The sequence below is a fragment of the Notamacropus eugenii genome, chromosome 6 (genome assembly GCF_028372415.1).
Source record: "Notamacropus eugenii isolate mMacEug1 chromosome 6, mMacEug1.pri_v2, whole genome shotgun sequence".
NCBI lineage: Eukaryota > Metazoa > Chordata > Mammalia > Diprotodontia > Macropodidae > Notamacropus > Notamacropus eugenii.
Window position 1 is genome coordinate 314,235,133 of NC_092877.1, and position 24,452 is coordinate 314,259,584.

The 24,452-nt window shown below is 37.3% G+C and overlaps 1 protein-coding gene across 1 annotated transcript; it reads right to left on the reverse strand.

Annotated features, from left to right (window-relative positions):
• Window positions 1-352: 352 nt before the first annotated feature.
• On the reverse strand, window positions 353-23,731 carry LOC140512382 (peroxisomal trans-2-enoyl-CoA reductase-like). The gene is made up of 7 exons (XM_072621518.1): window positions 23,585-23,731; window positions 15,161-15,326; window positions 13,947-14,028; window positions 9,974-10,070; window positions 9,165-9,275; window positions 7,601-7,712; window positions 353-438 (listed from the first exon to the last, which is right to left on the reverse strand). The coding sequence occupies exons 1-7, from the start codon at window positions 23,729-23,731 to the stop codon at window positions 353-355; spliced, it is 801 nt and encodes a 266-aa protein (XP_072477619.1).
• Between the last annotated feature and the right edge of the window lie 721 nt (window positions 23,732-24,452).

Genomic DNA, 24,452 nt, shown 5'->3' on the forward strand with positions numbered 1-24,452 from the left:
CTGGACAGTACCTCACATTCCAGAGTACATCAGCACTGGCCCTCTACAAACAAGTACATTCAATCTCTCTATATACTCTGTTTTTTAACAGGTAAGGATTAGGACAGGAGAGATGATCACTTGAGACTGATGTTGTTCGAATGCCTTAGTCATCTGCATCAACATTTTAAAAACGTACAGGTCAAAGCACTGTTTTATAATTCTTTCAAGGCATACTTAGTGCCAAGATATAATTCATTATTTTTAAAAAGCAGTAAGCAATTTTCCACAAAAAGGACAAATTTCCAGAAAGTGCTAAAATTCATCCTTCAGCTGAAAGAAATAAAGACTCCATTTTCTTATTTTCCTCATTTTAAAGTCTGGATCTCTCCTTAAAGGAAGCTTTCATTCTTTTGACTGTAGAAAGGTCCCATAATCTATCAGGCCAGTTATCATGGTCTGTTAGGATTAAATGAGTGAAATAGCCCTTGAGTTGTTATGGGCAAATGTGTGGATTTTTTTTCCGTTGAGGAAATAAGAGTATTCCTAAACCCATTCCAGGTCTAGGACTATCTTTCCAACAATACCCTAAAACAAATCCACACCATTATTAGAACACTGAGCACATTCATTAATTATAATTTAATTAACTCATATTATTAAGGTATTATATGAGATTGATCTGAACAGAGGTTATACTGTATAATCAAAATCTGACATAAAAACATGAGTATGAACTAAAATTTGTGGGTTTAGCTTTTATGTTTGTGACAGGAGCTTTTTCATCATAAAAAAAAATCTCATTTTGGGGATATAGTTTTTATGGTGACCTATATTTGAGTGCTTCAATAGATCCAGTATCTTGATGGTGTTGGTATTGTTTCCAAAAAAGATGATACATAGAGTGCTGGGTCTGGTGTAAGAAGATGAGTTCCAATATGGCCTCAGACACACTAGGTGTCTGATCCTGGGCAAGTCAGTTTGCTTCAGTTTCTTCATTTGTAAAATAGGGATAATAGTACCTATCTCCAAGGGTTGTTGTGAGGATCAAATAAGACATTTGTAAAGCTCTTAACACAGTGCCTCACATGTAGAAAGCATATAATAAGTACAATAATCTTATCCTTTGGTTTTCCTTTTTCCTCCCTTCTATGCAAATTAAAATCACTCTACATTTTATCTAGCAGGATTCTTGTCCATATCATCCCATAAATCCTTTATAAAGGGCCTGATCAACACATTGAAATCCTTTCTCTTGGTTAAAAGTTAAGAAAAAAAGTTTTGATAAGCATATTGCTATATAATTGGTTTCCTTGATAATCCCACATATTTTATTGTATGCATTTAAAAAATATAATTCTGAGAAAGTTATCGCCACCAGACTGATGAAGGGACCTATGACACCCAAGGTTAAGAACCCCTACTTTAGGTCTTTTAGCCTTCTGTGCTTTGTAGTATAGCGGTCTATCTGCCTTCATCATATGAACAGCCCAATTTTTCCTGATTATATGCTTATTGAATCATATATTTATGTCATTTTTGGCATTCGTCATAATTGGTATAAAAAAGTTCCATAACTTATTTATGGTCAACTATATCTTTCCACTGCCCTCTAAGTAACTCAAAAAATTTAATTCTATAGAGACTGTGGTATGTCAGGATTTAACTCTGATCACTTCAGTTCCCTTATGTGTAAAATGAACTGCAGAAGAAAATTGCAAATTACTCCAGTATCTTTGCCAACAAAATCTGAAATGGTGCATGAAGGGTCAGACACAACTGAAAAACAACTGCTCTGAAACTGAACATCACTGAAAGACAATAGTGTTAAAAAAAAGATGGATGTTGCAGGATCATTGAGACCAATGTACAACTTCCAGTCTGTAATCTAATGCGTTCCCTTCCACCTAGTCAATCCTATTCTATTCTCTGTGTTTGTGTGTGTGTGTGTGTGTGTGTGTGTGTGTGTGTGTGTGTGTGTGTGTGTAAACATTTTGAATGCATCTGGAATCTATGTTGTACATTTTCCTTACAGTGATATGGATTGAAGCCCCTTCATATTCACACATACTTTGGGTCTTGTCTATGTCCTCTTATAAGCTTGCCACAGAAGGTCCATCTGTGTATTGTAGGCCTTCTTCATGTTCCCTTGACACCAAGAGACACAAAGAGGACTTACATCTCATGTATGTACATATGAAATAACTTAATGAATTGTCATAGTCTGAACAATAGATATGCATTTTCCACTTAGTTTTTCACATGTGGATTGTTAAGCTGACTCTTCCAGTATTCGTGGAGTCCACTGAGGAAGTTCTCTGATGATAGACAGCATCATACATTTAGAGCTAGAAGTTACCTTAGAAGTCATTTATTACAGTCCCCCTTTTCCCCACATATAAGGATATTTTTCCTCTTTCTCTTCTCATCAAAGATGTCCTTGACTACGAGGTGTTAAATATTGTTAGAGAAAGTCATGAAAGAAGATCAACTATCACCTTCATGGAAGGGTGGGGAAAAGAAGACAGCAGGATAGCCTTCATGGAGGATGTGGCACCTGAATTGGGCATTTAAGGAAGGGAAGAACTTCAAGATAAGGAAATGTCACAGAGGAAAGGAATCTACTCTAGGCATGAGGAACAGAGGGAGCTAAGGTATGGAAAGGGGAGAGGAGATTCACCTGAGAAATGGAGAGTAGTACAATTTGGCTAGAAGGAAGACTACCTGAAGGCAAATATTATGAGATAAGGTTGAACATGAAGGTATGAGTCAAACTGTAGAAACCTCTAACTGGCAAGATAAGGAGATTTTGCTTTATTTGACAGGCAGTGTCAAGGCTTTTAAGTAGAAGACAAGTGTGCCCTTGAACAGCTCCAGCTACCTCTCACGCTGGCCTTTAAGGTATCTCTCACTTCTACTTCTCTTAATATTTTGATCCTCTTCATCTTATCTTACCTACTAAGTGTGAATGTCCTACAAGGGCCTATCCTTAACCTAGTTTTAGCCATTTACTTCCTTAACAAGCTCCTCAGCTTACATAAGTTCAATTTTTACCTCTATGCAGAAAAATTTCCAAATCTTTCCAAATATTCCTTTTAGTTTGGGCTCAAATCATTTCTATATCCAGCCCAAATTTCTTTCCTGAACTCTTATCTTGTATTACTAACTACCTTACCTTACCCATAATATGTGTTTAATATATTTGCTGAGTTGAATTGATAAATGTGTACATCCATCTCTTAAAAATTTGACAGAGATGAGAAAGAAAACAAATGAGTCTGTAGCTAATATTTTCTGGATGGCCTTTTTGTTAGTGATAATAGTGATATTGATTTTTTTTCATTTGTTGCTTTCCATTTTCATATTATCATATCAATCTCCCAGTACTTTCAGAATTGTATCATCCTCAGTACACATTTCTTCCATATGTATTTGGTATGATTCAGCAGTTCTTTGTATCTACATCTGCTTTGCCACCATTTCCACTTCTTAATATATCACATTGGAGACAAGGTGTGAAAAATACAAACATGATCATTTAATCAATCAAAAAGTATTTATCAAGAGCCTACTACACGTGATATATTGTCCCAAGATCTCAGATGCTGGTACAAAAATAATGAAAGAATCTGTATTCACAGAGAATGTACGTTCTGTTGGACAGCCTCTGGTTTTGATTTGTATCTCTTACACTCATCACTGTGATTTGCACATAAATGCTTAATGAATGCTTCCCCAAATAGTTATTAAAATGAGGGAGGCAAGGATATGCATAAATACAAAATACACAAAGTTAATAAATAAAAATATGTGCAAAGTATTGTCCCACACAAAGCCCCTGAGGGAATTGAGCAGCTGATCTGAATCTCAGACTTGAGCACAGTCCTGGGGGAAGGAGGAGCACTAGGACCCTCCTCTTGACAAAGGATTCAGAAGTCAAGTAACTGGTTGGGAAAATGCCAAAAAAGGGAAGAAAAATAAGATCATAGAAGGTTACTTTCTTGGTGAACAGGTGTCTCCTTTCATCCTTTAGGATGAGGAAGAAGAAGACATACTGGCAGAGGAAGTCAAGGCTTCTGCCTCCAGTACCTCCAAAATGAATATGAAATGAACTCAGGCAATAGAAGAACTTGAAAAGTGAGTCAGCAGCTTACTAAAGGAGAACCAAAAAAATGCTGAGGAAAATAACAGCTTTAAAAATAGGCTAACTCATTGGAAAAATAGGTCCAAAAAGCCAATGAGGAAAAGGAGGCTTTAAAAAGCAGAATTAGCCAAATGAAAAAGGAGGTTCAAAAGCTCACTGAACAAAATAGTTCTTTAAAAATGAGAGTGGAGTTCAGGGAAGCTAATAACTATGAGATAAACCAAGAAGTTACAAAATAAAATCAAAAGACTGAAAAATAGAAGATAATATGAAACATCTCATTGGAAAAACAACTGACCTGGAAAATAGATTCAGGAGAGACAATTTAAAAATTATGGGACTACCTGAAAGCTATGATCAAAAAAAGAGCCTAGACATTATCTTTCATGAAATTATCAAGGAAAACTGCCCTGATATTCTAGAACCAGAGGGCAAAATAAATATTGAAAGAATCCACCAATCACCTCCTGAAAGAGACCTGAAAAGAGAAACTCCTAGGAATATTGCCAAATTTCAGAGTTCCCAGGTCAAGGAGAAAATATTGCAAGCAGCTAGAAAGAAACAATTTGAGCATTGTGGAAATACAATCAGGATAACACAGGATCTGGCAGCTTCTACATTGAGGGATCAAAGGGCTTGGAATAGGATATTCCAGAAGTCAAAGGAAAGATTAAAACCAAGAATCACCTACCCAGCAAAACCGAATATAATACTTCAAGGGAAAAAATAGTCATTCAATGATATAGAGGGCTTACAAGCATTCATGATGAAAAGACCAGAACTGAATAGAAAATATGACTTTCAAACACAAGAATCAAGAGAACATGAAAAGGTAAACAGGAAAGAGAAATCAAGACTTTCTAAAGCTGAACTGTTTACATTCCTACATGGAAAGATAATATTTGTAACTCTTGAGACTTTTCCCAGTACTTGGATAGGTGGAGGGATTACACACACACGCATATATATAGACAGAGAGTACAGGTTGAGTTGAATCAGAAGAGATGATATCCATAAAAAAAAAAGATAAAATTAAGGAGTGAGAGAGGAAAATATTGGGAGGAGAAAGGGAGAAATGAAATGGGGCAGGCTATCACTCATAAAAGAGATAAGAAAAATCTTGTTCAATGAAGGAGAAAAGGGAGGAGGTGAGAGGGGAAAAGTGAAGCTTACTCTCTTCACATATGGCTTAAGGAGGGAATAACATGCTCACTAAATTTGGTATGAAAATCTGTCTTACACTACAAGAAAGTAGGGGACAAGTGGGGTGAGGGGGATGATAGAAAGGAGGGCAAATGGGAGAAGGGAGTAACTAGAAGTAAACACCTGGGGAAGGGACAAGGTCAAATGAGAGAATAGAAAAAAAGGGGGGACAGGATAGGATGGAGGACAATATAGTTAGTCTTATACAACATGATTATTATAGAAGTCTTTTGCAAAATGACACATATATGGCCTGTATTGAATTGCTTGTCTTCTCAGTGGGGATGGGTGGGGAGGGAGGGAGGGAGAGAAGTTGGAATTCAAAGTATTAGAAATGAAAGTTGAGAATTATTATTGCATATTACTTGGAAATAAGAAATACAGGTAATGGGGTATAGAAATTTATCTTGCCCTACATAAAAAGAGAGAAGATAGGGATAAGGGAAGGGTGGGGTGTGATAGAAGGGAGGGTACATTGAGGGAAGGGGTAATCAAAATGCAAGGTTTTATGGGGTGGAGGGAGGGAGAGATGGGGAGAAAAATTGGAACTCAAAATTTTGTGGAAATGAATGTTGAAATCTAAAAATAAATAAATATTTTAAAAAAGAAAAGAAAGAGAAGGATCCTATGAGGTAGAAATAGGAGGAAAGTGTACTCAACACATTTGGGGAGGTTAATGCCATGGCATGACAAAGGAAGGGTGAAATGTTATGTATGAGGAACACAGAGGCTGGTTTGGTTGAATTAGAGTGTGGGAGGGAACTAATGTCCAATGAAGTTAAGATAAGTTGGTGCCACTTTGTAAAGAGGCTTAAAAGATAAAAAAAGAAGCTTTCTATTTTATTCTAAAAGCAGTACGGTACACACCAGAGCTGACTAAGTACCTGAGTCAGAGTACCAGATCTACTCTTCAGGAAAAATTACTTTGACAGCAATGTATAGAAAAAAATGAGGTGGTGAAAAACTTGAAATAGAGACAATTAAGGAGGTTTCTGTAATTATCTAGGCTAGAAGCAATGAAGAACTAATGAATTAAAGTGGTAGTTTCATGAGTGGGGAGAAGGGGTCAGATGGAAGACATTGTGAAGGCTAGATTTGGCACTGTGTTAGTATGTTGAGTGAGGAAGAATCCTTGTTCTTTTTGCGGATAATGCCAAGGTCAAGAGCCTAGGAGATTGGAAGGATGGTAGTGCCTTCAAAAGACATAAGAAACTGAGAAAAGGAGTTGGGGGGAGGGAAGATAATGAGTTCAGTCTGGAATTAGAGATGTCTTCAGGCCATCCAGTTTGAAATGTCCAATAGGCAACTGCTGATGTGGAATGGAAGTATGGGGGGAGAGACTGGGAGTAATCTGCATAGGGATGATATCAAAAGTCTTTGAGATAAAGAGAAGAAGGAGTTCATGATGAACATAATTGTATGGAAATATTGCCATAATTGTTCCATTTTTGTTGTTTCCTAGTTTCATTTCTAATTCTCTCAAGATATTCTCACTTAGAGCTCAAATAAAGTTTTCTTCAGGATTGTTTTCCCCTCCATTCTCTATACTGATTCGTGAGGTAATAAAACTCATAATTTTCCATCTTTCTCTCTAACATTCAAATGAACTTAAATCCAAAACTTGTGTCATTTTTGGATGCTGAATGTCTCTATTTGGCAAAGATCTCAAGTATTGATAAGAAAGTTTTGAGTTGTTTTTATTTTACTTCTGTAATTTCTACTTTATGTTGGTTATGCAAGAGTGATGATCAATGTCTTTATACGTGTCCCAATTATCAGGATCAACACATTGTTTTAATGGGTCATGATGGTGTCATTGCTGCAGGCAGAGTTCCTCTCGTTCTTATTTATTCTTACTTGGTACTGATTTAAGTTTTGTTCTAACTAGTCAACCATTTCACTGCTCATATATTTATTTTGGGGGCTCTATTTCCACCCACCAAGTCAGTCAAGATAGTTAACACATGTTCAGTGCATGTTGATTGGCCCAGACTAAAGAGAGAGAAAACTGATTTTCTATATAGCCAAATTCTGCAAAGAAAGTTTAAGTTAAAAGATAATTTTCTTTTTCAAATTATTTACCATAAATTAAATAGTTTTCTTTTGTTGCTTCAATGCCAAGAGAGAAAAGGAGACAGAGATACAGAGAGAGAGAGAGAGAGAGAGAGAGAGAGAGAGAGAGATCTTAACACTCAAGGAATCATTTGACAAAATGTAAAAGCCCAAACAGCAAGGCACAAAGTTGTTGATCCCTCATTTTTCTTTATGACTCACCTGGTATGTCCCAAGTTCGGGAATACACAGTATGAGCACCATCAACATACACCATTTGTCCTGTAATATATGAGGCAGCAGGAGATAATAAGAAACACATGACAGAGGAGATCTAAAAAGTAAAATGTAATTATTTTATATTCATATGTGCAATATGATATATAGATACCTATCTATCTATTTATATTTTTTCCTAACTGCCTGTATATTTATATGTACACACACGTGTAGCTATTTCATAGAATCACAATCTCACAGTCTACAATTGTAGACTGATTCTTATATATAATTTAATACCACCTACTAAAACCAAGTCCCCTCTATAACATCCATGGTCAATTGGTTATGTGAATTCTGTTTTAATCAATAGTTTCTGGACACCATTTTATTTTTAGCTAGCCTTCATTGCTAGAAAATTTCTCCTTCTGTTGGAAATCAACATGATGCAGCTTCTAGGTCCATAGCCCTACACACATATATGGTTTCTACTTTAGATACTTAAAGCAAAATTCTGACTACATGTGTGCTTTGTGTAGTGGAACTATATATTGCTTGGTTGTTTTTGTCTCAATAATTGTGGAAAATACTAAATAAGAGGGTAAAAGTAGAAAAAGTAAAGACCAATTCTTTTTTTAGTCTCTTTGGAATTAATTAATAGTGAAATATGAAATAGTATGGAGTGGGGACTGCCTGAATAAAATCAGATATATGTATACATTCATTATACAATATGGAAAGAAAATAAATTTTCATTTGTCATATATATGATTTATTCACATTATTAGATACCCTCAATATCAGATCTGATTATATATAGGACTCATATTTTCACAACGTAAAGCCAGTATTATTTTTGTTCATGTATTAGGATAAAAGTTTTTGCTGTTTTTAGATTCACCTTAAGTACTGTCCCTCCCAGCACATACGAAAAGTTTTCCATCAATTCATTTAAACACACATGCCCCAAATTGCTCCAAATCTATTATCTCAAGATAATTAAGGTAGGGAAGCTGGATGCTAGTTGATATTCACAATTAAATGACTTGGACCCTGCCATAGAGCTCACTAATCTGAAAGACTACATTAATTGAGAAACAGCAATTTCTCCTAAAAGGATTTGGTTGTGAAATGCATATGATTTTGATAGTTTTTCCCTAACCACATTTGAAGGCACTGAAGATCAAATGCTTCTTTTCTGTCTATTCACACAGCCTCGTGTGAAGATCTTTCCACAACTGATTTCTATCAGCCAAGCACTTTGCATCCCAGGAGAACTTATCAACCAAAAATTTGAGTGGATCCATTAACTATTTAAAGTTCTATTAAAAACTGAATGGGAAGATGTTTCCTCAATAATTCTTTCTGCCCCTTCTCCCCTTCCCAATGTTCCTTGAAAAATCTAACTTTCTGTGGCTATATGAAAAGAAATGGGACAGAGAAAGGGAAGAAGGATGAGAGAAGGGGAGGAAAAAGGTAAAGAAATAGATATGGGGAAGAGAGGAAGAAAAAGAGATGAGGAAGAGAGACAGAGAGAAAGAGACAGAGACAGAGAAAGAGAGATTACCTCCTCAGGAACACTAAATCTCTTAGCTGTACAATGTTCAAAGTATCCTTTAATTATGACCTTTTCAAAGTCTTCATAGTTGCTGAGGGCTGTTGCAGAATAAATTAGTCCCTAGGTTAAGAAACAAAAAGGGAATTTTTTGACAATTATTTAAGCCAAAGAAGGGTTGAGTTTCAGCTAGGACTATCAGCAAAGAGATGTAAACAGCAGAAGAGATTAGATATAGAAGTCCCCAGAGCTACTATTTATGCTTCTCAAGAATATCATTTAAAATTTATCCTCCCCAAGTAGATTACCTACTAACATAGAAATACACACCAACTGGGGTCTCCAACCCATTTCCCCAGTTGGCCAATAGTAAGAATAAGGGAAAACAAGAACAGACTTTACATCTCAGTGCCTCTAAAAATATGCATCATAAATTAAAAAAAAAAATCCCTTCATCTTTGAAAGAGATTTATGTCTGGGTGTTTTGCTATACACAGAATATTTTTCCTGCTAGCTTACATATGTTTTGTAAACTTAATACTTTCCCTCCCTCCTTACCTCTTTGACTTGAAGTCCATTGCCTCCAGTCTTTCTCAAGGAGTTAAAGCCAAACAAACAAAACACATGAATGAATTACAAAAATTCTTTATGAAATTTGTTATGCATCAAAAAATACTTTGACAATATACAGAATCTTTCTCTAATTTGTATCTTGCTTAATGTCCTTTTTTGTAGTTAATAATAGCACAGAATGTACCTATGACTAACAAGGAAAATGTAACAACAAGTACACAATTGTATACACATAACTAGTTACCTACTGGACTTATACAATTGATTCTTATTCCATGGCAGGCCCATTCCATTGCCAAAGTTTTGCTAATATTTTCAACACCAGCTCTTGCTGCTTCACTGTGTCTTTTAAAGAAAAAAAAATCTAACAGTTCATTCAATTTCCACTAATCATTCATATTTTCATGAAAACTAACTGGTTCATTAAGTCACAAAAGAACAGTTTAAATAAAATACTCCTGTTTAAAAATGCTTGGGACTACACCACTACTGACTACTTTTTAGAAGATGAAAGGAAACAGTTTAATATTTATTTCAAGCAAGTTCCAAGAAGTTATCCTGGAAACCAAATGATCTTAAAAGAAAACTCCCTCTGCACCACCTAAATTTATGAAAACAAGCAGGGAAACCACTCTTTAAAAGATAGTGCATTAGGCATTGAAGACACATACTCAAATATGAAAAGAAAAACAACTTTGATATTACATTTGGAGGTGATGCACAGCTCATGGTTGGGGCTTGAAAATCTGATTATACAAAGTCATTTGATGTAAAAACTCTCCCTCCCATAGCTTTTCTCCAGGTAGAAAATACTGGTAAGAAATAAAGACCAATTGAAGATGGTGGAGTAGAAGCCTGAGCTCTCCCAAAAATCTCTCCATAAACCTTTAAATAATGCCTCATATTGGTCTTTTTCTCTTGAAAACAATTCTTTTAAAAAAAAAGATTGACTAAATGGAAAAGGAGATTAAAAACTCACAGAAGAAAATAATTCCTTAAAAATTTGAATGGAAAGTAGAAGTTAATGACTCCTTGAGATATCAAGAAACAATTCAACAAAATCAAAAGAATCAAAAACTTGAAGAAAATATGAAATATCTCATTGGAAAAAGAACTGACATGGAAAATAGATTCAGGAGAGATCATTGAAGAATTGTGTGTTTGTTCTTTGTTGTTGAAGGAGACCATGCCATCAGAGAAATGATGACATGACTTGCACTTGACTTTGTTTGGAGGGAGGGAGGGCTGTGCGGGTCACCATCCTCACTTCTCCTCCAGAGCCACCTGAATCCAGTGAGCAGATATTCATCAGGATGATGGGAGATGACCCAGGATGAGACAGTTGGGGTTAAGTGACTTACCCAAGGTCATACAGCTAATGAATGCCAAGTATCTGAGGTGAGATTTGAACTTATGTCCTCCTGACTCCTATACTGGTGCTCTATCCACTACACCACCTAGCTGCCCCTCACTGAAGAATTATTGGACTGCTTGAAAGTCAGGATCTAAAAAAGAGCCTAGACATCATCTTTCAAGACATTACCAAGGAAAACTGCCCTGATATGCTAGAACCAGAGAGTAAAATAGAAATTGAAAGAATCCATTAATCACCATATGAAAGAGATGAATGAAAACTCCCAGGAATATTATAGCCAAATTCCAGAGCTCCCAGGTCAAGGAGAAAATATTGCAAGCAGCCAAAAAGAAACAACTGAAATATCATAGGGCCACAGTCACTATAACAAAAGATTTAGCAGTTTCTACATTATAGGATCAGAGGGGTTAGAATGATATTCCAGAGGGCAAAGAGCTAGAATTACAAGCAAGAATCCAACAGGACTAAGTGCAGTCCTTCAGGGGGACAAATGAATAACCAATGAAAAAGAGGACTTCCAAGCATTCCTGATGAAAAGACCAGAGCTGAATAGAAAAAATCTGACTTACAAATATATAATTCAAGAGAACTATGAAAAAGTAAATAGGAAAAAAATCATAAGGGATTAGAAACGGTTAAAATGATTACATTCCAACATGGGAAAATTATACTTGTAACTCCTAAAATCTTTCTCATTATTGGGGCAGTTCTAAAGGAGTATTTATAAACAGAGAGTAGAAGTGTGAGTTGAATGTTATGGGATGATTTCTAAAAAAATAAAATTAATTAATGAGAAAGAAAAATACACTGGGAGAAGGAGAAAGGGAGAGGTAGAATAGAATAGATCATCTGATATAAAAGAGGCAAAAAAGAACTTTTACAATGGAGGAAAACATGGTGAATGTGGGGGACATACAGAGTGCATGAGCCTTACTCTCATCAGAATTGGCTCAAAAAGGGAATAGCATAATCAGTTGTTTAGAGAAATGTATCTTGCTATGCAGGAAATTAGGAGGGGCAGGGGATAAGGCAGAGGGAAAATAAAAGGGAGGAAATATTGGGAAAGGTAAAAGTCAGAAGCAAAACACTTTTGCAAATGGATGGGGTGAAAGGAGAAAGTAGTAGAAACAGGGTATAAACAGGATGGAGGGAAATACATAGTAATCATAACCAAAAAAAAGTTTTATAGCAAAATTTTTGATAAAGATCTTATTTCTCAAATACATATGGAACTGAGTCAAGTTTATAGAAATGAGCCATTCCTTTAATGATAAATGGTGAAAGGATATTAATAAGCAGTTTTCAGACAAAATAATCAAAGCTGTCTAATATCACACGAAAAAATTTCTAAATTACTATTGAGTAGAGAAATGAGAATTAAAACAACTCTTAGCTACCACTCCACACTTATCAGATTGACTAATATGATAGAAAATGAAAATGACAAATGTTTGAAGGGATATAGGGAAATTAAAACACGAATGCACTGTTGAGGAATTTGTATACTGATTCAACCACTCTGTAAAGCAATTTGTAACTATAACCAAAAGGTCATAAAACCATACATACCTCTTGACTAAACAATAACACTATAAGGTCTGTTTCCAAAGCAATAATAAAAAAACAAAAAGGAAAAATCTATATCTATAAAATATTTATAGTAGCTCTTTTAGAGGCAAAGAGTTGGAAACTGAGGAAATGTCTATCCATTTGGGAATGGTGGAACAAGTAGTTGTATATGATTGTAATGTAATTCTATTGTGACATAAGAAATGACAAGCAGGTGGCTCTCAGTAAAAGCTGGATAGATTTATATGAACTGAGGCAACATGAAATGAGCAGAGTAAGGAAGATATTATATATAGTAACAGCCATATTGTATGGTGATCAGCTGTGAATGACTTAGTTATTCTCAGCAATACAGTGATCCAAGGCAATTCTGAAGGACTTATGATTTTAAAAAAAATGCTATTCACCTCCAGAGAAAGAATTGATGGACTCTGACTGCACATTGAAACATACTTTTACTTTACTTTCTTTAATTTTCTTGGTTTTTTATCTGTGTTTTCTTTCACAACATGACTAACATGAAAATATGTTTTACATGAGTGCATATGTATAACCCATATAAAACTGCTTTCCTTCTCAATAGGGAGAAAGGAGAGAATTTGGAAGTCAAAAAACTTGAAAAATGAATCTTAAAAGCTATTTTAATATGTAACTGGGGAAAATAAAGTGTTATTTTTTTAATTAAGAGATAGTTCTTAAGAGAGTCCTCCCCACCCCTGCCCCCCAAAAAGTTTTTTTTAACTCACATCTGAAACATGAAAAGATACAAAGGCAGAAAAAACATCTCAAGAGAAATGACACACTCCAAGTGATACCTAAGGATTTCAAATTATTGGACCTGCATCTATTGTAACAAACATCAAGAAAGGACTGAAACCTGAGAAAGTCTAAAAAAATACTGGTTATCCTAGAATCCTCTGTGGATAGTTAACAAAGCAAATCATGATGAGGAAAGGCAGGATGATCATATGCATGCTGTGTCTATGGTATGGCCCTCAGAAAGGATATGCATCGGATCATCAGAAACATCTATGGCATACATAACGAGCCTTTGGCAGTCACAACCATGAGAACTATCTTATACCTTACGAAAGAAGCAATCTTATAACAAAAGTGGATTTAAGCATGGTGCCAAGAGTGTAGGAATACTTCAAAAGTATCTTCCTGAAGACCAGAAGGAAAAAAAAGGCAGTCTGACATCACAAAAGGCATTAAAACTCCATTTAAAAGACTTTAAGCAGGATCCCAAGAGAAAAGAAGGATATAAAAATCCTTACACAGCATGAGGAAATCCACCATTTAACATGGTTATGATGTTCACAATAGACCCTCCAGGTTCCTTCATCCAGGACCTGTAAACTGTATTGACAAAAGACAATCCAATTAAATCATTTCCAGACAACATGGGGTAATAAAGTAAGGAGTGACTGACATCAGATCATCTCAGTTCAAATCCCTGCTCTGCCACATGCTACCTAAGTGACCTTGGACAAGTGACCTCTCTGAGCTTCAGATTTGTCATTTATAGAATGAAGGAGTTGGACAAGATGACCTCCAACAATCCATCTAGCTGTAGATCTTTCATCCCAAGACACTTATTCTGGCAAGTGTGCTCTTTTTAGGACATTCAAATATCAAATCAATACAAATTAACAAAACACTACCAGTTTTCTTCATAATATTCAGCTAGCTAGCATTTACATTATGCTTTCAACTTTCAAAGTATTCTGTGTCTTATCATTTCATCCTTATAACACCATGACGCAAGTGGTATTATATTCCGATTTTACAGATGAAGAAACTGAATTCTAAGTCTCTTCTATTTAAGGATAAGCTCCCAGAATGTAAGATCAGAACAAGAACTTTCTGACAACCTAGTTCAGGAGCTGGCAAGCTAACGCCTATGAGTCAAATCTAGCCCAGCCTGCTTTCATCAGAACTTTGTTTCTCCCACTGTCTCCTTCTCCATTTGCTCTATTTCAGTCTTCAGTAGAGATGGCAAGTGACTGTCACCTGTAATCTTTGGCAACTGCTGCTGGACGTTAAGACTTCTGTTCAGTTAACCCTTCAATTTTATTTCTCCAGGTTAAGTAATGCCACATAAGTTAACTCTTTTAATCTTCCCTTAGATAAAAGCCAACTTTCCACTTATGTGTGGCTTTTTCCTTCTGACAGATCACAGTTCAAACCTCCACCCCAAGTATGTTTTGGGGAAGGCCTCCAGGTTCACTCCCTGAGGACCAGTCTAAGCCCGTCTGGAGGTATTCACCCCTAGGAAGGCTGCAAGATGATAGAATTTTAGCTGCTCACAAAGGCCAGCTACTAAAGTGTAGAGAGGCTTCAAGGGACATCAGTGCAGGGAACATTCACATTTGCAGAGTCAAAGCTCCTTTAAGTATTGGGCACCTCAGTGCAAGTAATACTTCTTAGGAGGGTTTATGATCTAAAAATGAAGAAAGACCTAGTGTCTCTGACTATTTCCCATTACTACCTTCTTTGTAAAGGTAGAAAGTGCCAGTCAGATTGGTTTCAACCACAGCATTCCAGCCCTTTGAAGTGATGAGTTCAGCAGGAGATAAGAATTGACCTCCTCCATTGTTCACCAGGAAATTGATCTTACCATGGACATCTAATGAAGATTTAACCAAATTGTTGACCTAAAGCAACCATAAGAAAGTAAACTGGCCAATGGGCCCAAACTGTTACTGGTGACCCAGCAATGAAGATTAGCACGACTGGTGTTCCTCCACAATGAGTTCTCATTTCTGGTTTGTGAGATTTATGTTGAGATCCATTTGCACAGTTGGTTTTTTAACATAAATTCAGTATATTTTTTAAATTAACAAAAAAGACAAGTAAAATTCTCAAGTGCCCAGAAGGGAGAAGTATACTTAGTGCAGTCTTTGCAGTAATAATTTGAATATAAATCCATTTTAATTAACTGAAGTTTCTCTTTGGACACTTGAGAAGGGGCAATAAAAATTAAGTAATCAAGTTTTCATAGCTAAAATTGAGAGCCATATAGCTTTACCTATTTCAGTACTTCACAGAGTTTCACTTGTATTTCTGCTCACAGGAATCCTTATTTGAAGAGAAAAATTATCTTTGAGATTGTAGTTCAGAGCAGGCTGCCCATGGAGAGCTGAAGCAGGTCAATCATACACCTGAACTTCAGATGAGACTTTCATCCATTCTCAACACCTAGATGACTTAGGAAGGACACAGAGATGGCTGTTATAAATAAGGAGAGGAATTCACATAAATTTTAGAGAAAAACACAAATGTTTAAATTTGGTGAAGTAGGTGATGCTCCTGTTTGAAATGATGCTAGAAACCTTGCCACAGCACGTAAAATCCACACTAACCCCAAATTTGGTGGGCTGGTGACATTTCAGAGACACAGTCAAGAAGAGCAGACATTTCCCTAGAGCAAAGGTTTCAAACACTTGGCCCAAGACACTCCTAAGTGTGACTGGAACCAGATGAAAATGTAATTGGGAAATATTTGCCAAAATCAATTTTAAAAATACAGCATAGATCATGTTAATTTCTGGTTTTCTAAGTAAATATAGAGGTTACAAGGATCCATTTGTATTTGAGTTAGATATCCCTGCTCTACAGTATCTAGGATTTGAAAGTCAATGCAGATTGGAAGTCTTCTGATCCTTGAAGCACATGTTCTTATTTTGGAACAATCCCCCATCTTTATATGTGTGAAATATCTTTGGGTACCTGTCACACCATAGGAGTCAGATTTCTCATCTGAAAAAAAAGACCTCTCTACACACATTTCTTTCCTTCTATGTTTTGATAAGACACTAAAGGAGGAGGAGTTGTTGAGTTGTACCTGGAAAAAAAGTTCAACTGGTTTTTTTTGTTGATATTCAGAAACACATTGATTTCAACACAAATAGGAATCAACTGTCTTAGATGCTTATTTTCAGTTTTCATTAAGACTAACACTGTAACTAAAGCTCTTAGAAAAAAATTTCTGAACTATTTTAAAAAAGAAAAAGATAATCACTCACACCTGAGTGACGTATAAAGGTAGGGAGTACTGGGTGAAATTCGATGGGGATAAGTGAGAGATAGAAGGCTGTTGAATTAATCTGGAGAGAGGTGAGGTGAACCAGCATTGTGATGGTGTTTTCATGAGTGGTGAGGAGATAAATAGGAGAGAAGTTGTGAATGTAGCAAAGCCAATATTTGATAATGGATTGGTGTGAATGTGGATGACTATAAAAATGGGTAAAACGGAGTGTTCCATTTTTGTTTTTTCTCCCAAGCATCTAGCATCGTATTTTGCACATTGTAGGCATTTAATATTTATGGATTCATTTGTGATGACGGTGTTATATTTACAAAGACAAGAAAGTGCACATTATAAAAAGATTTTATAAAAAGATTTACAAGGAATGGTATATTGGGAGTAATAAAATGCACCCTCCTCAATTAAAAAAATCTACTTCCATCTGTACTCTTTAATAAAGACAATGGACTAATCCCAGGGTGCACCAACTGCAAATTGAATTGAATCCTTTTGGTTCACTTCCCTTTCCTTGTCCCCAACGAATATCATTAATGGTCCTGTGGACAGCAGACTAGCAGCGCCGGAGCAAGAAGAAGGCTTTAGGGTGAAGTGCAGGAGTAGGGGAGGGGTAAATCCCCCCAGTGCGCGGATGCGCTAGACTGAGGGCTTGGCTTTAGGTGTCTTGGCGTTTGCTTCTATTTACACGTTGAACCATAATGGAAGAGATCCGGTAAAATGTGTAGAGGATCTCCTTTACTCTCTTAAAGGAGTGCCTTACCATCTGCACCCACAAGGAACAAAGGACTTGGGGGAGAGTGGATTCAGCAGCATCTGAGACGAGCCAGTTTCACCTCTGGCTGCAAGATAATGCATTCTTCTTAAGGAGGGATCATGATAGAGAGTTTCCATCTCTGCAAATATGTGAGATGGAGACTGGAGGAACCTTTTTACCTATGCCTGGGTAATTTGAGAAGGCTGGACAAGGCTGCAGCTCGATTTTTCCTTGGTATTTTGTATCGAATTGAGCATTAGATTATACTGATTCTTTTCCTTATATTCCTTCATGCATGCAACGTAGTGGTTTGCAAAAGGACCTAATCTGGTGAAGCTGTCTCCCTTCACTTGAAAATTTGACAGAAGCTGCGTGATGTGTCTAAGGGATGCCCTCCAGTATCCCAACAGAACAGGAAGTATGCTTCTTTCAAACATCAATCGTTCTAAGATATAGCTCGGTAAGAGGGATGAGGGTGGAGACTAGAAAACAAGGAAAAAAGTCGAAGTCAAAACAAAACAAAGATATCGCTACAAATATTTTTAAAGTCAATTTTCTAAAGAAGGCAACTTCAGGTAACATTATAACACTTACAAAATATTATAAAAATCACAAAGGCAAATCACCAAAACTTTTAATGTGTCTTTATTAAATATTTTGGAAAGCTTGTTGGTCTGTGATAGATGTTATTTAGTCTCTCCTTGCACCACTGAGTCTCAACCAGGGTCCGAGACTGGTTCTTAGAAGACAGCAGTACTTCTGCTATCTTTCTCCATTGTCTACCTCCCTCATTCGAATTTATTCTCAAAAGCATTTTTCGCTCTTTGTAGCTCATGGATTCCAGTTCACACCCTTTGAAGAAAGAAATGGATTCTTCTGTTCCTTTTAAAATATCACAAAGGAAAGCACTGTTAACATTTTTCTTCTTTGAAGGAGGAAAGTCAGTTATGTTGTAATGATAGCTGACATCTGCAGATCCCTTCAAAACTTATTAAAAGTATTTTACATTCATCATGTCATTTGATTCTCACAATAACCCTGTGAGGTATAGCGTCACTACTGCTATTTTATAAATGAAGAAACTAAGATTTAAAGAGAGATTGATCTGCCCCAGTTCTCACAGCTAAGGATTATTATAGGAAACATTTGAATCCAGGCCTTCCTGACTTCAAGTCCACCAATCTTTTCACCACATTACAGTGATCCAATGATTGCCTGATGGAGAGTTCTCTCATCTGTCTCTGTCTCTGTCTCTGTCTCTCTGTCTGATTTAGCAGATGATCTGTGAAAGTGGCTGAAAAATCCATCACCTTGTAATAAACCTAGTGTTAAACTTCAGGCAGCAGACCTCACTTTCTCTCTCTCTCTCTCTCTCTCTCTCTCTCTCTCTCTCTCTCTCTCTCTCTCTCTCTCTCTCTCTCTCTCTCCCTCTCTCCATCTCTGCCTCTCTCTCTCTCTCTGTCTCTCTCTCAAGCCCCACTCAAAGCTCTTCCAGCTTGTGAAGACCTACCAAAAAAAACAGAGGAAGCAAGTGTAATGTCTCCACCCTAGGAGTCAGGAAGACTCAGATCAGTCACTTCACTGTGTCCCCAGGCAATTCTCAAAGGCTATATACTTAGATCCCAGCTGCTGATCTATTTGGGGCTTTACAGGCTAGATTTTTTTCTTAAGGATCAACCCAAATCACTCTGGCTCTCACTGATTAGCCAACAAGAGGTCCAGGATAAATCCCACTTGGTCATTATTTGGGCCCTAATTGACTCAGAGTGGATGTAAATAGAAATTGTTTATGTTTTGCCCAGAAACCCTGAGAATCTTCCCCCTCCTGGTTTCATATTTTTTCTGGACTAGGTTAAAGAGGCCATTCTTTACCACTTTTTTTTTAAAATCCAGCCTTAATCACTGAATGGACATGGCCTCTGCAAAACTGAGACCTATTAAAGTCCTTAGCATTAAAAGGGCAAGGTCTCTAGTCTTTCTGATGTGTATTTAGCCACTGGACCCAGTTGGTTCCTGAGAAGAAGATGAGGCTGGTGCCTTTGCACAGCCCTCCCTCACTTAAATCCAACTTTCCTGCAAGTCATGGCATTACCTCCATGATGTCATGGTCCTCTTTGAGAAGGAAGGATGAGCAACAGCAAGGCAGTTCTCAAAGACTATGCTTAGGGGCCAGCTGCTGATCTGCATTCCAGTATAGAAAGTTTCTCCTTCTGGTAGAAGTTGGCAGTTCTGCCCTACTAGATTATCTCAGAATTTAAACACTAACTTTATTCTATGACCTTAGCAAATCACAAACTCCTCTTCCTCATGAATATTATGTCATAATGGTTATTAAAACATGAGCAACCAGAGAGGATGCATACCTTTTCTTACCAGAAAATCTCGATCTTGTTTTTCTTTGGTTGGTAAATTAATTCTTTTTTTTTTTTTTATTAAATTTATTTATTTAACTTTTAACTTTCATTTTCACAAAATTTTGGGTTACAAATTTTCTCCCCTTTTCTCCCCTCCCCCCCAAACACCAAGCATTCTAATTGCCCCTATGACCAATCTGCTCTCTCTTCTATCATCCCTCTCTGCCCTTGTCTCCATCTTCTCTTTTGTCCTGTAGGGGCAGATAGCTTTCTATACCCCTTTACCTGTTTTTCTTATTTCCTAGTGGCAAGAACATTACTCGACAGTTGATCCTAACACTTTGAGTTCCAACTTCTCTTCCTCCCTCCCTCCCCACCCCTTCCCTTTGGAAGGCAAGCAATTCAATATAGGCCATATCTGTGTAGTTTTGCAAATGACTTCCATAATAGTTGTGTTGTATAGGACTAACTATATTTCCCTCCATCCTATCCTGTCCCCCATTACTTCTATTCTCTTTTGATTCTATCCCTCCCCATGAGTGTCGACCTCGAATTGCACTCTCCTCCTCATGCCCTCCCTTCTATCATCCCCCCCACCTTGCTTGTCCCCTTATCCCCCACTTTCCTGTATTGTGAGATAGGTTTTCCTACCAAAATGAGTGTGCACTTTATTCTTTTCTTTAGTGGAATGTGATGAGAGTAGACTTCATGTTTTTCTCTCACCTCCCCTCTTTATCCCTCCACTAATGAGTCTTTTGATTGCCTCTTTTATGAGAGATAATTTGCCCCATTCAATTTCTCCTTTTCTCTTCCCAATATATTTCTCTCTCACTGCTTGATTTCATTTTGTTTTAAAGATATGATCCCATCCTATTCAATTCACTCTGTGCACTCTGTCTCTATGTATGTGAGCGTGTGTGCATGTGTAATCCCACCCAGTACCCAGATACTGAAATGTTTCAAGAGTTACAAATATTGTCTTTCCATGTAGGAATGTAAACAGTTCAGCTTTAGTAAGTCCCTTATGACTTCACTTTGCTGTTCACCTTTTCATGGTTCTCTTCATTCTTGTGTTTGAAAGTCAAATTTTCTTTTCAGCTCTGGTCTTTTCATCAAGAATACTTGAAAATCCTCTATTTCATTGAAAGACCATTTTTTCCCCTGAAGTATTATAGTCAGTTTTGCTGGGTAGGTGATTCTTGGTTTTAGTCCTAGTTCCTTTGACTTCTGGAATATACTGTTCCATGCCCTTCGATCCCTTAATGTAGAGGCTGCTAGATCTTGTGTTATCCTGATTGTATTTTCACAATACTTGAATTGTTTCTTTCTAGCTGCCTGCAGTATTTTCTCCTTGACCTGGGAACTCTGGAATTTGGCCACAATGTTCCTAGGAGTTTCTCTTTTTGGATCTCTTTCAGGCGGTGTTCTGTGGATTCCTTGAATATTTATTTTGCCCTCTGGTTCTAGAATCTCAGGGCAGTTTTCCTTGATAATTTCATGAAAGATGATGTCTAGGCTCTTCTTTTGATCATGGCTTTCAGGTAGTCCCATAATTTTTAAATTGTCTCTCCTGGATCTATTTTCCAGGTCTGTTGTTTTTCCAATGAGATATTTCACATTATCTTCCATTTTTCCATTCTTCTCTCTTTGTTCTGTGATTTCTTGGTTTTGCATAAAGTCATTAGCCTCCATCTGTGCCATTCTAATTTTGAAAGAACTATTTTCTTCAGTGAGCTTTTGAATCTCCTTTTCCATTTGGCTAATTCTGCTTTTGAAAGCATTCTTCTCCTCATTGGCTTTTTGAACCTCTTTTGCCAATTGAGTTAGGCTAGTTTTCAAGGTGTTAATTTCTTCAACATTTTTTTGGGTCTCCCTTAGCAGGGAGCTGATCTGCTGTTCATGCTTTGACTTCATGTCTCTCATTTCTCTTCCCAGCTTTTCCTCCACCTCTCTAACTTGATTTTCAAAATTCTTTTTGAGCTCTTCCATGGCCTGAGCCCATTGGGTGGGCTGGGACACAGAAGCCTTGATTTCTGTGTCTTTGCCTGATGGTAAGCATTATTCTTCCTCATCAGAAAGGAAGGGAGGAAATGCCTGTTCGCCAAGAAAGTAACCTTCTATAGTCTTATTTCTTTTCCCTTTTCTGGGCATTTTCCCAGCCAGTGGCTTGACCTCTGAATATTTTGCTCACACCCACCTCACCTCCTGATCCTCCCAGCCCTTGTTTGTGGTCTGAGATTCAAATGCTGCTTCCAGCCTCAGGGCTTTTGGCTGGGGCAGGGCTGCTATTCAGTATGAGATTATGTTCTGGTGCTGAGATCGGGGCAGGGCCACCTCTCAGGCTCAGTTCCCTCAGGGGGTTTATGCACAGACCTTCTGGTAAATTAATTCTAAAGATAACCTCAAATCTCTTTCCCTATAAATCACAGAGCATTATGTGAGTGGTCTGTGACCTAAGTTGCTGTAGATCTCCTGTTCTAGATCCCCATGGTCTCCCCAAATTTGATTCCATTAATCCCTGGGTACCCCTCAGACTTTGCCAGCATGTAGGGTTGGTGTTGGAGCCTTGGAACATATGCACATGTTTTGCTGGGTCATTTTTCAGTCACTGACTCTTTGTGACCCCATTTGGTATTTTCTTAGCAAAAATACTGGAGTGGTTTGCCATTTCATTTTCTAGCTCATTTTACACATGAGTAATTGAGGCAAAGAGGTTTAAGTGAGTTACCCAGGGTCACCCAATGAGTAAGTGTTGAGCCAAATTTGAACTCAGGAGGATGGGTCTTTCTGACTCTCTATCCACTGTGCCACCTAGCTGTCTTATATGCATATGTATATGCATGTATAAGTGTATGCTTATGTATACACATACATGTTGGTACATCATTGTTGGCATGTTGTCTCCTTCGTTAATCTGTAAACACCTTGAGAACAGGGCACTGCTTTATGCCTTTCTTTGTATTTATAGTGCTTGGCATAGTTTCTGACATATAAAAAGCACTTATGAAGTGCTTGTTGACTTGACAAGATCTCCAAAATCACTCCTTGTTCAGGAGAAAGGGCAAAGTAGCAGCTACACTTCCAGTGTCTCCCCTTCAGACACCCAGCTACCAGGAATGACTCTGAACCAGGAAAACTTGCACTTCATTTCCCAAGACATTTTTGCTGCTGCTCTCCCATCTGTCTCCCAACTCCATGCATTTCCCCCACGATAGAACAGATGCTTGCCCTGCCAACTGATCATGGAGGATTCCTCATTTAGAATCACAGAATCTGAATGCTGACAGCAATGCAGAGGAGACACTCAGGCCATCTCCCTGTATTCAAACAAAATCACCATCCCAGCCAGAGGAGATTCTTGCCCCTGTTCTTAGAGTCCCCTCAGTGGACATCCTTCAGTTATACCTTTTAAAGACTAAGTATTCTCCTTCCTGTCAGGAAGACTTTCCTTTACATGCAATCAGAGACCATCTTGTTCTTTCCTCCTTAGACATGAAGAAGAAAAATGACTGGTTATTCTTTTTGTCATGAGCCCTTCTGAGCCTGGGAGGTTAGATATTTTCTTTCTCTTCTCAAATAAAAGTCACCACAATTATTATCCTTGATTTTTAGAGAGGCTTCCATTTTCACAGAAGAACAAATTCTCAGGCATTTTTGAGAACTTAAAGTGCTAAGGCAAGTAAAAGAACTATCACATGAGAATCATGAGCTTGAGAAAAAGTGTATTGTAGCCTACAGTTTTCCTCAGGTTCCACTCACAACATCTGGCCTGAGAGCTTGCATCCTATAACAAGTTTGACATGGGCATCGCTTGAGATCAATCCTTCCCTGAGTATTTTCTTCATCAAATGATTTGAGCAAGGAAACTTCCAGCCCTAGATCTACGATCTTATGAGTCTTTTCCATCTTTAAAATGGGGAAATTGTCTCCAGAGTGCTGAGAAAAGGGTTGAGGTGGAACATTAGAGAACACAGGTTAAGTCTAAGAGTAAGAAGAAAGATCACTGAGGAAAACAAGGAAGCATGTAAAGAAGAAGGAATGCATTCATTCAGAAGCAGAGACACACTGAGGACAAAGATGGACATGAGCACACAGCAAAATTGCTAACGGAGGCATGGTATCACTTCAAGGCATTTTGCCTCTTACATCCAAAAGGAATGTCAGCTATGGACTCAAGGAAGTATTTTCAGTAACCAGGAGCTGGGAGTTACCTTTTTGCTACATATGTTTCCTCATGCTACATATGTGTGCCTCACCGCTATATACAAACATGGTACTCTATGTTTGAACCCATTTTTCCCATTGATCCATGTGTGCTTGTGGGATAATGTGTCCCATACGTTGGTGGACAATATTTTATATCAACTGTTCTTACTATGCCACTTTAGTAAAAGTTCTTCACTAAAAGTTAATTTATATCTATTAGCTGATGGAAATGAGAAACATACCAGTGGGTTCATGAGAAATAACTAGAAAATCCCCAACCCTTCAGGGCTTCCCCTGGATTCCTATAGAGAGTATTCTTCAGCTATCTTTTGGTAAATCAATTTATAAAAACAAGTGGGAATTCAAGGAATAACCCTAGATAGGTTTCTACACTATATTTCAAAGTGAGGACTCTGTCTCT